This window comes from Leuciscus leuciscus, assembly GCF_965113295.1.
Source record: "Leuciscus leuciscus genome assembly, chromosome: 5".
Classification (NCBI taxonomy): domain Eukaryota; kingdom Metazoa; phylum Chordata; class Actinopteri; order Cypriniformes; family Leuciscidae; genus Leuciscus; species Leuciscus leuciscus.
The window spans coordinates 27127338-27143013 of NC_138729.1; the positions used below are offsets into that span (position 1 = coordinate 27127338).

General features: G+C 37.6%; 2 protein-coding genes across 2 annotated transcripts in view; one reads left to right on the forward strand and one right to left on the reverse strand.

Moving 5' to 3' along the window:
* Positions 1-1144: 1144 nt before the first annotated feature.
* Positions 1145-7777, forward strand: paqr3a (progestin and adipoQ receptor family member IIIa). Its single transcript, XM_082168793.1, has 7 exons — positions 1145-1628; positions 2667-2888; positions 3058-3220; positions 3873-4028; positions 5811-6008; positions 6319-6409; positions 6602-7777. Exons 2-7 carry the CDS (start codon positions 2701-2703, stop codon positions 6742-6744), a joined length of 939 nt encoding a protein of 312 aa, XP_082024919.1. The 5' UTR covers positions 1145-1628; positions 2667-2700; the 3' UTR covers positions 6745-7777.
* Positions 7778-7847: 70 nt separating this feature from the next.
* bmp2k (BMP2 inducible kinase) overlaps positions 7848-15676 on the reverse strand; it is a 41742-nt gene continuing 33913 nt past the window's right edge. Inside the window, exon 16 of the mRNA XM_082168745.1 lies at positions 7848-10477. Coding sequence (XP_082024871.1) covers positions 9099-10477 — 1379 coding nt within the window. The 3' untranslated portion in view covers positions 7848-9098. The remainder of the gene's footprint in view (positions 10478-15676) is intronic.

A 15676-nucleotide genomic window follows, 5' to 3' on the forward strand; every position in this document is an offset into this window, starting at 1 on the left:
CTTTTACTCGCTGGATAGTCTCTCAGCAAGACACTTGGCCAACCTCTTCTAACAATGACTGTGTCCTTGTTATTGGACTTGATGCCTGCTCTTGGTTGGGGGCAATATCATGGGTACCAGTGGAGAACCGTGTGTGGCGGCTGGCTTGTACAAGAAACATGAGGCTGAGAGGGCGAATCGTAATGGAAAAATTATTAAGTGTAGAGAGGTTGAAAAAGGTCCAGCTGTATGTAGAGTTTTGGTGTCTCCTCGGTGACAGTAAAGTCAATTATAAATCCAGTCAGTAAGGTCAAGACAGATATGCAACCTGTTTTTAAGATCAAATCAGACACTTCTAAATGTCTTCTCCATTTCCCCCAAAAAGGTTCAATTAAAAGATATGTCAAATGTATTTCTGCCACATAAAAAAAAAAAAAAAAAAAAAAAACTCATGCTTTTCTAAATCCTAATTATGACATAAAAAGTTTAAATTAAGACAAGACCAAGTTGTAGTTATGAGATGACGTTATGAGTTTCACAGATAGAGTTTAGATTACGCCAGGATTAGGCCTTAGGTCAAATAAAGTAGTTTTAATAAACGTGCCTTAGAAAAAAAACCCCATTATTGGAGTGCATCTTGAGACAAAACAAAACAAAACATTATCTTAAAATATGTCAATGCATGTTGCTTTTAGTTAAAACAACTCAAACATGCATTTTAGTCTGGGACACGCATTTTAGTCAATGACATAAAAAGAAGAAATGATGACATACTAGTCGAAATTCCAAATTACGACACCAAAAAAGTCAAAATTATGACTTAAGTTGAAATTCTGAAAAAAAAAAAAAGTATAATTATGACATAAAAAGGCCATGACAAAACTAAGTAGAAATTATGCTCCGTTGCTGACAGGGTGGTTTGCTGCAGTCAGGCAAATTGTCTTGGCAGTGCTGTTGACAGCCTGTTTAAGAGTGAAGTGCTGAAAGGTGAATTAGGAGTGCTAATGAAGAACACACTCCCACTTGAGGAGGTAATTATCTTGGGTGTAATAGCTGAGGGAAGATTTAGTGTGATTCTAGCCCCAGAGGAGTATCACACAAGATTACACCTGAGATGTTTATGAAAAAGAGAAAGTCTTCTTCAAAACGTGTTGACAGCAGTCTGCCACCTACAGGTCTCAATTCAGTCGACGAAATATGAATGCTATTGTGGCTGGTATTTTCAGTGGATAAACACTTCCAATAAACATTCAGCAGGAAGGAATCATTTCGGAAGATACAATTCAATTCATAGAGAATTGACCAACAGAGAACAAAGAATAGAGTGTGACAAAGCTTTCTTAGATTGTAAGGTCAAATATGAAAAATGTACAATTTTATTAAAATGTAAATGATTATAAAATGTTATTATATTGAATGTGAGATCATTGATAAAAATAATCGTTGGATAGAAGACGGATTTATGCCTGAGGTTACATGCGACATGAAATAATCTCTTTATTAGCCTGTTAGCAGCTAGTAACAGACAGTACAACTTCCTGCTGCTCTCACCGGGCTAACATGAGTCTGGACATTGGATATTAATGTTACCCATGAGATTTATAGACACAAACGCGGATTCTTCGATGCAGATATTTATCTGATCAATGGTAAGTTTAGGATTAAGCGAACACTTTAATCTGTTTCTGAAATAAACCCACTATACAGTAGATGTGATTAGCATTTAGCCGTTTACGCATTTAGACAGTAGGCTAACGTTACTGTGAATTTGATAGCTAATTTAGTGATAAAGGTAATTATGGCTAGTTAAGGTATTGATTTTATTTAAATAAATAAATAGTTTGATAGCTCAGCAGGTTTATACGCTGTTTGTATCTTTAAGTATTTTGCCATAAGCGTCGGCAACTTGTTGGCAGGGACAGTGACGTCTGTTTCTGCAGCTCAATTTGCTTCGTTTCATGTTATTTTACAATAGTTTTCGTTCTAAATAACGTGTGACATTTGTATTATATACATACAGTCCTGATGCTTTGTTTTTCAAACAGTGTAACGTTAGCCATGAACACGCACAGGACAAAACCCCACAATTAATATTTACTTTTACATGAATCAGAAATAAATCACTACAATGTTATTTCTTTACACAAATGTACTATTACATCACATTTTATTTAGCCAGTGTCATGCAGTGTTATTTTAGTATTATATACTTTTATATTTTATGTATTTAGAAAATTTGAGTTTTTAGTGCTATATTGTTTACATTTTAGTACTTTTGTTTTGTGCTTTTGTCTTTTTTTTTCTTCCATTTTTTTCTTTTATAGCTTTATATCAATTTCAGTTTTATTTTTCTGTTAATTTTAGTACTTAAGCTTATTTTATTTCAGTGAGTTGCCAAGGCAGCATTTCTAAGTTGGCTTTATTTCAATTAATGAAAGGTATTTTTAATATTCTTAGTTAACAATAACAACACTGATATTATGGCATTATATTATCACTCACTACCCCTAAAACCGTCTGCCCTCAGATCATAGCTCAGTACTTCATGAAATAAATAATGAAATGCTACTAAAACACAATTAAAACTATGATATTTTATACCATTCCACTACACAGCTGTCCACTTTTTGTCAACATTGTCAGATATTTATGGAAACATATATCCATTCAATTTTGTGTGTCTGTAGGACTTTGAGCGTGAGACTGGGTGACATTATCATCATGCCGTCAGCGAAGGTGCTGAAGAATGCCCAGTACATTGAATTGGGCAGTTACCAGTACTGGCCTGTTCTGGTGCCCAGAGGAATCCGCCTGTACACTTACGAGCAGGTGCCGGGATTCCTACGGGAAAATCCTTATATCACTGATGGCTACAGAGCCTATCTGACCTCTAGACTGTGCATTAAAAGGTATGTGCGTGTCTATATGTAACCAGAGTGTATTTCTTCAATAGCAATATTTTTGCGTAATTTTAATGATGTAATATAGATGCATTGCTCAACCTCTTGAGAGAATAACATGACCTTAGCTATTGGAAGAAATGGTAATATAGACGCCTGTTATCCCTATGTTTTGTAGCCTTTTCATTCTGTCCAATGAGACGGTAAACATCTGGAGTCATCTGTTGGGGTTCTTCCTGTTCTTCACGCTGGGAGTTTATGACTTGTTGGCGGTGTTGCCGATGTTAGGAGCTTCCAGAGAAGACTATGTCATCTACTCCATAGGTCTCTTCTGCTTCCAGGTATGTCCATGGTGGTTGCATCATGCCATCACAATATCATGTTTAGGTAATTCAAATGGAGAAAAAAACCTAAGTAGTTCAGAGGTGAATTTAATAGTCTAAACTTGAATAGTTAAAACAGTAGTTAGCAGTGGATAAAGTGTTTCTGGTTTTTGGCATGACAAACAAATGATCTCTAACCATGGTTGCTTGTTTGGATCAGCTCCATCCTTTTCAATAAAAACTGATCTTAGATCAGCACTCTCAATCAAAAAGTCTTCATATGATCCTTGGACTGTTGAAGGCCTTTGATAGCAGGCTTTCCACATTCACTGTTGCCAACGATTAGAGTTAAAACTTATGATTTTATCACCTAAACTCAGTCCCGCCCAATTCTAGATCCGTTATCGGCTGCTCTCGTGCCATCGTAATAGACAGAAATGGCAGCTTCTATCCTTGGCAGCTATTCTCTAAAGCATCAGGATTAGGCAAAGTGCCTCTACACCACCCTTGCATATTCTCTCATGAAGACATAATTATAGCATCTTTGTTTGGCTGTATAGGTTCATCATGTGAGTTTGAGCTTTTGTATTGTGAAAACTTTGCATATATCAATCTGCATATATGGCCTACAAAATCATCTGTATCTGAACACTTCACATCTTCTGCTTAGGTGTGCATGCTGTGTTCTGTGGGCTTTCACCTATTCTGCTGCCACCGATCCGAAAAAAACACCCGCCGATGGATGGCACTCGACTACGCCGGGATCTCCATCGGAATCATAGGCTGTTACATTCCAGGAGTGTTCTATGCATTCTACTGCAATAACGTACGTGCAGGGGGCGCTGCTCCAGTCAAATACTATCTGATCATTCACATAATTTCCCTCTGGTAAACAATATAGGTAACCTGTGTGCAGGTACAATCAGTCGAAAGTCCAAAGTATAGGAACGCGGAACATTAAGTATACCCGGGCCTTAAGAAATCCTTTATACCTTCCTCAGTCAGAATACTAAATAAGTGAGTGTAATAGATTTTTTTAGGATGTATTTTTGCGTTGTCTAATAATGCCATAGGCTTGCGATTCTGTTGCCCGCTTAGTGCTTACTGATGAAAAAGTCATTGTGCAAGTCAAATTTCCCTCTGTGCAAAAATAAAGTGAACTGAAGTGAACTAAACCATTCTGGCTTGGGGAGGTGAAGGTGGCACTGGACGTAGGCTTCCCATAACTTCATAAATGAAGTAAGTGTTTATTGGTGGAGTCGGATCCAAGTAGGACACATAGGGTTCCATAAGAATGGCATGGAGAGTCTCTACACTGTGCGATCGACGGTCATGCCCAATGTGGACAAGGGTAGATTAATTAGGTGGCTTGAGGTGCATCGTCCCACTGTGGTCTCTAGCAGATGGTTGGCCTGCTTTTTTTGTGGGCATATGTTACCTGTGCAACAGATACAGAGCAAGAGTTCACCTATACCTGGGGAAAACAGTCTGGTGTGTGTGTGTGTGTGCGTTGTGAATACTACATGGAGAGACTGTTTATATGTGTTTAGTAAAGACCGTTATTCTATTGGAGTAAACATTAACATTTATTCCTTTAGACGATGCTTTTATACAAAGTGACTGAAAAGAGTCACTCACCCGAAAAGGACCCTTGTCATCATTTACTCACCCCCATGCCGTTCTAAACATATGACTTTCTCTTTTCTTCAAAAGAAGATATTTTAAAGAAGATTGGAATTCAAACAACATCGGACCCCACTGACTTTTATTATACAAACAAAAACATTTTTCAAAATATCTTCTTTTGTGTTCCACAGAAGAGAGTCAGATAGATTTGGAACAACATGAGGGTGAGTAAATGAACTATTCCTTTAAAAACGAGGAATAGTATGAACGATTTAATAGGAAAGTTGGAAGTGCACACACCGAGAGCTGTCGCTTGTTGACTTTTCCCGTGAGATTACTGTAACACTGATAGAGTATCTTTGATTATGTTGTATGATAGTTTATTCCTCCCTTCCTGTTAGTTTGCACAATGGACCCCCTGTGGAGCAGCTTTGTACTGCCTGCATAAAAACGACGAGGTGCTGCTTGGCGTGAAATCTTCTTTGTTTCAAGATTTTGGTGCAGTTTTCTGAAAGCTTGGATCTTGGATATCCTGAGCAAGCTGATTGCTCTCGTCCCCTCTACTCCCACTTGCTGTTTGCCGAGCACCAGCGCTTTTGGCCACGCTGCTCCACATGGTTCTCCCCACATATTGGAAGTGCTGGCTTATTGTGCCCCAGAATGCGGCAGAAATCTGCTCCAGCCCAAAGCAGATGGCCGTGTTCGTGGACCCACTCCGTCACTCCTGTTCCCCACCATATGACATTCACACGTGGGTGAGCCATCTCCACTCTCCCCCTGCCAAGTGTTTAGCTTTGCTTTTTGGATGACTACTCAATCAGCCAAGCGCCCCAAGAGAAAGAGAGACTGATTTCTCCATTGCTTTTTTTTTTTTTTGCACCGTTTTTTTTTTTGTGTGTGTGTGTCGTGTTGTGCACATTAAGATGACTTTCGTGTGTTTTTGGTTCATGTTGTTTTGTCTGGTTTGTATATCTATCTGCAGTACTGGCGGCAGGTGTACCTGGTAACCGTTCTGGCCATGATGCTGGCAGTGTTCTTTGCCCAGATACACCCTCATTACTTGACCAAGAAGTGGCACAAGCTTCGCTCTGTTATATTCTGTGCTGTAGCGGGATACGGCCTAATCCCTACCTTTCACTGGATCTGGCTCAGTGGGGGTTTCAGCTCAGACATAGTCCAGGTAAGAGTCCTCACAACAGGTTTTTTTTAAATATATGCCAGTAATTTATGTTGATAATAATGTAGACTATACAAATGTTAATATTATTATTAAATGTATAGAACATTTCCCCCATTTAAAAAAAAATATGATTCATTCATGAATAACAGCTGTAATAATAGGCTAATTATAATATATATATATATAATTATTAAATGTATGTTTGCCAGACTTGTACCCATTTTTTTTTACTATATATATATATATATATATATATATATATATATATATAAATAGACCTACCAACATTTTTTTCTTTTTTTTTTTTTAGGAATTTATTCCCAGAGTGCTGATAATGTATGTACTTGCTGTAGCTGCTATCATCTTCTACATGTCCAAAATTCCAGAGCGTTATTTTCCAGGTACTGTAAAATTTCATATTTCACATTTTTTCAGCTTTCATGAAAGCAGGGCTGTGTCTCACTTGTCAAATGTAAAAGAAAGAAGTTGTTCAGAGTGATGGACTAAACCAAAGACCACACCTGCCTTAATTAAACGAGAACCAACCTCAGACAAGTTAATTAATGGTTTGATGCTATTTTTGTAATCTCTAGGTCAGCTGAACTACTTGGGCTCCAGCCATCAGGTCTGGCACATACTGGTGGTGCTCATGTTCTACTGGTGGCATCAGTCTGCACTTTTCATAACCAGCTACCGTCACTCTCACCCTTGCCCAGACTACCAACTTCATTCCTAGAAGAATGTGGGATCGGGGGAACACCACTGAAGGCGGCTGTATTTTAATTGATCTTTAAGCTTGAACGCATTGAGTGTTTATTAAATATGAGTGCGTGGTGTATGGATTTTTATTTTTGATTGTGAGCTATTTTGACCCTTTTTATACATTTTGTTTAAGTGCCTAGATGTGTCAGTCTAAATAGAAATAAATAGGCACTTGATAAGGTAAGCAGTGTTAGGCTGTGTTAGCACTTTTAAAAATCAAGGTGAAGCACCATTTTACAGCATCTGCATGCGTGGGCTTCTACATCTACAAATGTACTTCTTGAGTTCTGTGGGGCAAAGCATTCAGTATTATGTCTGCTCAATAGTATTTGTTGTTTACTGTTTGTATTTGAACCTGAAATTCAATGATTCACAAGCTTAATAGTTCCACATTTTGATTTGTTTTTGAGTTTGTGTGAGTTTTTAAATAAATGTATACAACATAAGTGTAAATGAGACTTTGTTATATAGTCTTGTTTACAACATTGAATAAACCAAAGAGATTTGTTCCATATTGAAATAAGCAAAGGTCTTAAAATGCTGAAAATTATATTTTGCAGGTTGCCGCACAGCATTGCCACGTTGTAACTACATTATTTGTATCGATGTAGGCTGATGACTTTTTATTTAACTGTTTAGTTTATCATTACTAATTAAAAAATTCTCTCATGCAATTAATGTATTTAACACAACTCTGTATATTGCATTTCAGTGGTTTGTAATCTCAGTTGATCGAGTCACTAAGTTAGGACTGTAATTAAAATAGTTACATGGTTTCAGTACATTTTCTGCCTTACAACAGTGAACTGTACAGCCATGCAATTGTGTTTGTTTTTTAACCATAGAACAATGTGTCTTTAGTGCTTAATGGTAGGGTGACGTGTTGTTTTTCATGATGCTGCACAATGTAACACTTTTAACTTCATTTTTTTTACCACATTGGTAACATGTTGGGATATGCATTTCTACGGTACAGCTGAATAAACTTTCACTTTGTTTTTTTTCAACTGAAGTTGTAATGAAAGTTATTTTAATGACATTGTCTGAGTGAGAAAAAAACAACAAAAACACATGGACTCAGGATCTCCAAAAGAAGCTTTTATTGCATTGTTAGAGTGTAGTACTATGTAAGAAAAAAAGAACAAATCTTGCATTGTTTGAAAATAAAATGCTGTTTTTGGTCTTGAAATGTTCCAACTGCAGACATTCAGTAACATTATAAATGTATCTAAATGGCCCTTTTAAATTCAGTTAAATTGTGATACTCTTCATGTGTCATACCTTTGGTGACTAAAATTGAATTTAAAAATTTGCTTCAAACAAATGACTGGTATATAAATACACGAAACTGCTTTTAGCACATTCTTTTCCCTTTCTATGAGAGCTCTAATTGTTCATGATTGTAGGTTACCAGTAAGTACATAGACGGTGTGGAACATCTGATTATTGATAACCAAATATGTTAGGTTTAGCTTAGGGAATTATTTCTACAAAATCATAATTAATACAAACAATGACAGTTATAACAATATTGTCCAATAAACTGCAACTTCTCTGGTGTGGTCAATTAATAAAAAAGGGAAAAAACTATTAAGTCCCTTTTACTGTATGAAGACAGGACATTGTCACAATATAAGAATTTAAAACATTGAATGCACATAAAAATTAAAAAGAAAATATGCATAAAATTGTCTATGTGAAATACTTTAAAATGGAGAATGCCTACACTCAGATTATTCCATTGACACAAACAGGCTACAGCCATTGTGTATTTGAGGTACTGTTAAGCAGGGCGGGGAATACCCAGATAAGGCTTCATGGTGTTCATGTTGGTAGATTGGAGTTTTACCAACTCAGTGGTCAACAATGGAGTACAAACTTAATCAAAATGCTGTACTAAATTGGCATTTTTTTCTCTTAATCCTATTCAAATGAAGGATTATACACCCATCTCTAATGTTTGTTTTTTCTGTATTTTACTGAGCTCAAGAGCGCTTATTGTAATGCAGCATAGAAGGCTTTCTAGCACGTAAAGGCAAAAGAATATGCTTCAAAATCCTCAATAAACCACAGGTTTAAGACCCCAAAAGTAAAAGAGGTGTTATAATGGTCCAGTTAGGTATTAAAACTCTTGAAAAACTACAAAAGTTGAATTTTATCTAATTTAAAGGCCTGCGTCCCAATGGGCTTGCACATACATAGAAATCACAGCAGAAAGCTGCCATCCATTAAAGACATTTCAAAGGCTGCTAGGACTTTGCATAATGTAGCAGTGTGTGTGTATCATTTCTGTGTGTGTGTGTGTGTGTGTGCCGGAAGACAAGACATTCACTGCTTTGAGGGGAAAGGTGCTGCTCCGAAAGGGTCGAGATCCATTTGTGGGGTTTGCGGAGCTCCGCTTTGGACTACCATTTCTGTGAAAGGTACAGCTCCAAAGTCATCGATCTTATTTCCGTCAAACACACTGTGCAGGGAGCTGGTCCTAGGCCTACCATTGGTGGAGTTCATTTCACTTTTGCTGTCTCCCAAGCTCTGGTGTCGACTGCCATCTTGCGGATGAAAAGGCTTGGCTCCAAACGGATCCAACAAGACCTCCTCTGGGGGCAGCGCAGCTCCTTTTTCCATCACCTCACCCAGGGAAATACTGATGTTCTCTTTGGAGTCTGACGCGCTGAGGAACTCGTTGCTGCTCTGCGAGTCCCGTCTGCCTACCTTCTTGTGCCTTCGCACCCGCTCGGGGGTACGGAAACTGGGCTTGTTGCTCTTCCTGCCGCCAGTGGGTGTGCCATGGTGTCGCTTCCCATTGCTGCCACTGGCCTCTTGCTTGGTGCGCCTCTGACGTGAGGAGAGTTTTTGAAGGCTGCGCTGCTTCTGCCTCTGTTGGGGACTAGATGCTTCATCGAAAAGTGTTTGGCCAAAAACGTCATCCTGGTTACCGGAGGTGTGTATTTCGTGGCCGGGCTGGAAAGGCGAGAATCCGAATACATCCACGCTTTCTGGGGAAATGGGTGGCGTCTGGCCGCTGGGTCCATCGCCACTCCTGCTGGACCTGGATAGGTTTCTGTTGAAAGGAGCTTTGGTGAATACGTCAATATCTTCCGCAGCGTTCTCCTGGCTCACCTGCCTAAAAGGGGCTTTGGCAAAAATATCTACGTTCTCTGGTGACACTCTGGGCTGACCACTGCCAACAAAAGGAACAGCACCAAACACATCCACAATGCTCGCGGCAGGCATGGCGACACTTGGCGAATTGGGAGGGGTGATCACACTGGCACCAGATTCAGCTTTCACAGTTCCCGGAGGAAAAACAGCAGCCTTCTCCTCCGACGACACAAGTTTCGCTGTCCTAGACTCACAATCTGAGTCTGAGCTGTGTTTGTCTTCCTCTTCCTCTATCTCTTCCTCAGAGTCCATGAGCAACGGCCTCTGACCCAGGTTCTCAGGTTCGGTGTCTTCGTGTTCACTGTTGAGACCTTCCTCCTCTTCCACCTCCTCGTCTTCGCTACTTTTGGGAGAGGGCGGGTCGGACTCAAAATCACTGTCCGATTCCTCACCTGCTTTCTGAGGCAGTGAACTAGTGGAGCTACTTTTTTTTGTCGTTTTGTGTTCCTTGACCGATGGCAGGGTTGCGTCTTGCATGGCTGGAACAGCCACAGCAACACTGGGCTTCTCAACTGGATGCTCCGCTGTCAGCACACCAGCTCCTGCTTAATGAACACACAAAGTCGACAGTGAATGTCTAATGTACACAGCATGTACATTTAATATGCTCTCAGCCTATACTGTAGTTCTCATAGAAAATGCACATACTTTATTCCACCCTTACAGAGAAGCGTCACATAGAATCACTGAGAGCTTTTATAAGAAAGAGACCTACAAGCCTACAGAAGAAGGTTTAAATATAACAATAAATGAAATGGTTGAACAAAAGTGTTTTTTGTTAAAAAGCTGACACTAAGATACAATTTTTTATTGAAAACTGAAAAGTAACTGGTAAAACTGAAATATACATTTTCATAACTCCCAAAACTGGAAATCTTTCCACAATATATCAAGCATGCCACTAGATAGAAATAACACTAAACCAGTGCATTCAATTTGACAGCTATAAAAAATACAAAAACTTTAAATAAAAAAAAGAAATAAAGTGAAACTAGAAGACTTTAAACTGACAATGAGAGAAGGAAAAATGAGAACTAATAGCAATTGAAAAGGCAAACAAAAAATTATTCTAAACTATATTAACCCTGTCCAAAAAACTAAAACAAAACAAGAGACATCATTGTAATTTTATTCTGATGTTTTATATCATTTGTGTATTAAGTAATTTTATAATTACACATTTTTGGACAAAGCAAATTTCAATTTGAAAAACTATTACATTTAATCACAAATCTGTACTTCTACTGCAGTCTCGCCTGACGCAGTGTTCAGTGCTCCAAAGATAAATTACCCACAGGCAAGATTTAGGAAATTGTGCACAAGATCAAGATTTTTGATTCTTATTTGGTTAAAAAATAAAGAACCATTGAAACTGATTGTCAGAGACATTGAAACGAAAATGGACTATTTATTACTTGTTCCTCATGTAATTAGTTTAAGCTGGTATATCTTACTACAGTGTATCACAATATTTGTCAACATGTATAATTATTGAGATATTTGTCTAATTTCAAAAGACTGAATTTCTCAACATGCTTAGGCATTGCCATCCTCCCCCTGCTGAGCAGGCAGAGCTGCGGATCTGTTATCATCAAATCCATCCAAACTGGCAGAGCAAGACACAGAATTAGCCAACCCCAGTTCTATGTATATGAAGTCCAGAAATATATAAATAAATCTAAGTTAAATAACTAATTAAATAACAACTACTTCTACTACAATTATTATAGTTACTATTGGCTGGGGGAAGGGGTAAAGAGAAGCGCAAGAACAGCATGGGAGGAAAAAAATTGTGGTGATTTTCGAAGAAATCTGAAGCTTAGAATAAAAAAATATACAAGCAGACTGTTTAGGCTGTCCGGATTACAACACATCTAATCACGCCTACCTCCTGGAATACAACAATCCACAGCACAGCATAATGGAACATCCTTAATCATATAAGAAGATCGTAACCAGAAGAAGAATATTGAGTGTTCTTTTCCAGGCCCATGCGATTACACGCTGATGACAGCTCAAGGAAAAACGGCCAGAGCAAGTAATATCCAAGCATGTGGATGTCCAGACCTCTCCCTGCTTTGCTTGAATCAGGAACATAATGGAAATGTCATATGAAAGCCACATATCCATCCAGTGGATTACCCAGACCTCCCTTCATCCAGCTCAGCAGATGCTAAGCTGATTGTCTTTTTGTCTTCTCAATATATGCAAACGATTTGCAGACACAGTTGGATATGCTTCAATAGTTCATTGTCTCTTACCTCATTATGTCCAAATGCCTCTGTTGTACATGCAACTTTACCAGGCAATCACAATATCTGAATTGAGTTCATAAAGAGATATTGTTTATTCTATTGTTTAAGAGCCATTTTAATGTTTTCCCCACCGATGACCAGTTAAATGCTTAGTCAAGATTTAAGGGATAAAGCTTACAAATCAACAGGACAGCCACAGCACATAATTGGTCTAAAACGTAATCATAAGTTTAGCATATATTAGACTTGAGGACGTTTTCAAAATCAAATTTAAAACAAGGTACTCCAATAGGGTCCCATTCAACCATTGTTCCAAAAAGGCTCCAGTGCATGCAAGCTTCATTTTACCGTGTTCAAGGGGTGTTAAGTCTTGCAAATAGATTCATTATTTAAGAAGTCCAAGGGAGTCTTTTACATGTTCTGAACACATTTTATATTAAAGCCCCCTTGAGGTAAAAATCAAGTTTTTAATGTTGTTTATATGTCTATGTGGTGTTTTTAATATGCTTTAAGACAAACCATGCGCAAATTCATGTCAACACCATTGCTGAGTATTTTCCCTTTAAAACTGCAGTGGGAAAGAAGACAGTCTCAAAAACGCGGTTTGAAATCGCTGGTGTTTCTTACGTCAGAAACTACCTTGTAACCATTCACGTCAACGTGCGGGCGGGCTTTATCATCTCAAGAGAAGCAAGGTTATCCCTGTATATTTTTCTGTTGATATGAATAATTGGGAACATTTAGCGATATAGCGGGTGAATTATGTATATGATGAATGCCTTTCTCCACTGACGCAAGACGCTGATTTTTAGAAGGCAGACTGAGACGGCGAACAGGAACATGGTTTGTGTAACATTAACAACACATTATTAGCAGTTTGATAACGTAGTCAAGCCAAAGCCTAATCATATTAATTATAGTTATGAGTTCGACGTTGTAGAGAGCGATACATAAAACGCATTACCATTCTGATACATCGATTTGTAGACGAGCCTGTATGAGTGAGTGGAGGCGGGGCTCATTTGCATAATGGAACGCGCATACTAAATGAAGCAAGGGTGTAGAGTTACATTCAATCTATTTTAAGGATGAACACTTGTTTTTTCTCACAGGAAAAAACATTTAAATGTGTCATTTTGGTGATCAAAGATGAGTTTTAAGGGATATTATTATTGACTACAGGGGACTTTAAATTATATATAATTTATATTTATGTACATTTAAATGTTAGCATTAAAATTTAAATTAAAACCTGTGATTTGCTGGAAATTTCCAGTGCATATCTGTGTGAGGTAAAAGAACACAAGCTCTTGAAGCTTCTGTGCTGGGGAGCAGCAGCCCATTTGCATTTAAAGGGACAGACACAAAAATGGTGCGTTTTTGCTCACTCTCAAAAAGTGACAACTTTAACATGCTATATATAAAAATCTCTGGAAGGTATTTTGAGCTAAAACTTCACATACACACTCTGGGGACATCAAATACTTATTTTACATCTTGTGAAAAGGGCATTATACCACCCCTTTAAGTGAGTAGCACAGTGTTTATCCCTTATATATCAAATTTTAATATGAAAAAGGTCTTAACATTATGCTTTTTCAAAGTGAAAAATGAAATAGATCAATGTTATTCAGTTTAGAATAAAATTGTTAGACAAAGACAGCCATGCTATTATATAATAGGAAGAACATCTTGCTCTAGTGGTATAAAGGTGGAAGACATCAGAACTTCTTAAACTCAAAGCATTAGGCAAATTCTCCTGATATGAGCTTCTACAACAAAAATCAACAAATATAACATTGCTTTTAAATAAGCTTTATTTATAATTAGCATTGTATAAAGAAACATACATTATGATACATGAGTATTTACATCAGTTTGTCAACTGAACATTAACAGCTTATGCAACTGATGCTGTATGTATGCAAGTATGTACAGATGAGAGGTCACTGAGGAATGGTGGGGCTATGAACTTTTGTCATCTACAGGAACATATGCAAGAAAACAAACAGTGTGTTACACAGCTCGGACATCTGTACCATGATTTCTGGGGCAACATAAGGCATGAATTGAAAGCTGTTATAGGAGAAACTTTTTGTATTAGCGTCAACAAAACTAATAAGAAATACAAAAAAAAACAGTATCCTACAACTCCAATATGCAAGTGGATTTAGTCATTCTCAACAGATGTTCTGCTTACACTCGCCCGATAGTTAACAATATGGCTCAATACTTTTAATACAAGTTCACAAGTCAGTTTTAACTGTCCACCAATATCCCACTCAATCAAGATGTCTCTGAAAATGGCTGTCTTTATCTAACACAAAATGGTAACAAACACATTAAACTTAAAAATAAAACAATGTTACCAAAAATGTTGTGATAAAGCAAAGTAACTTGAGTGGGTAATGAGATGAATGAGAACAACAAATTAGGAATTCAGCACACGGATTCGCTAAACTTTATGGTCAACTTACCGTTGGGAAAACAAAGGTTCAGTAAACATTATGGTAAGCCCTTATGTAAACTATTAATAAATGCATTGAAAAAGTACCAATATGTGCTGACAAGGAATACATGTGACATTTGCCATTAATTAAGGCTCAATGCTGCCAACATGAGCGAGACAGCAACAAATGGCATGTGATATGTCTGTGGTGTGGTTACCAGTGCTAACATGAAAAAAGGCTCATACATCATTAGACATAGCGTTTTCTAAAAAATAATCTGTGACCAGAAAAGAGTTCTAGCATAGGCTACATAATAATAAGACATCACATTATGCAAAAGAATGAAAAAAAGGGCTGCCAACTCTTAGATGCTTCTGTAGATGCAACAGTTTCTGATTATTCCGCTAACCTCCCTCAAGTTAACCTGCCAATGTTCCCTAAATTGGCAACTTAAAGTATCTTCACAGTAAATTACAGAAAGGAAAAATAAGTCTCAATGAGGAAAATAAAGCCAACTCTTAACACTGGAAGAGAGAGACTTGTGTTCAAATCCATGAAAAATTGGCATTTTTACAAGTAAACAAAGTGAATATGAGGATAGCTGGAAATTTTCTATGGTCTGAGGTCCATAGAAATTGTACCTGAGAACTTTTGGCACTCACTGTTAGTTGCTATCAACAACTTGCTATCAAGCACATAATGTAGCTAACTGATCTGAAGAAAAGAAAAAAAGACAAAAAATTATAGTAAGTGGAAAATTAGGTTGCTCAAGAATCTGAAAATCTATTCTATCATGCCAACCTGATGCCTAAATGCCAAAATATTGGGGAGGGGGGAGAAAGAAAATTCCCTTTAACTCATACATTCTTTTCCTAACTAAAGGAAAACCACTTTTTCTGCTCTGTTCAATATAAAAATATTAACATAAAAATGTGGGTCCTGAGAAAAAAAAAAAATCTAAACTGACAAATAAAGTCTAGAGTACAATCCACATTGATAAGATTAGACTTGCACATACATACTGTAGTAAAACTGCACC

What these genes read in the sequence shown, in the direction of transcription:
- paqr3a (XM_082168793.1), top strand. Translation starts at nt 2,701, where the DNA reads ATGCCGTCAGCGAAGGTGCTGAAGAATGCCCAGTACATTGAATTGGGC. An exon ending in TAGGTCTCTTCTGCTTCCAG is followed by an intron (nt 3,221 to 3,872) that starts GTATGTCCATGG and finishes TCTTCTGCTTAG; the next exon opens with GTGTGCATGCTGTGTTCTGT. An exon ending in TCAGCTCAGACATAGTCCAG is followed by an intron (nt 6,009 to 6,318) that starts GTAAGAGTCCTC and finishes TTTTTTTTTTAG; the next exon opens with GAATTTATTCCCAGAGTGCT.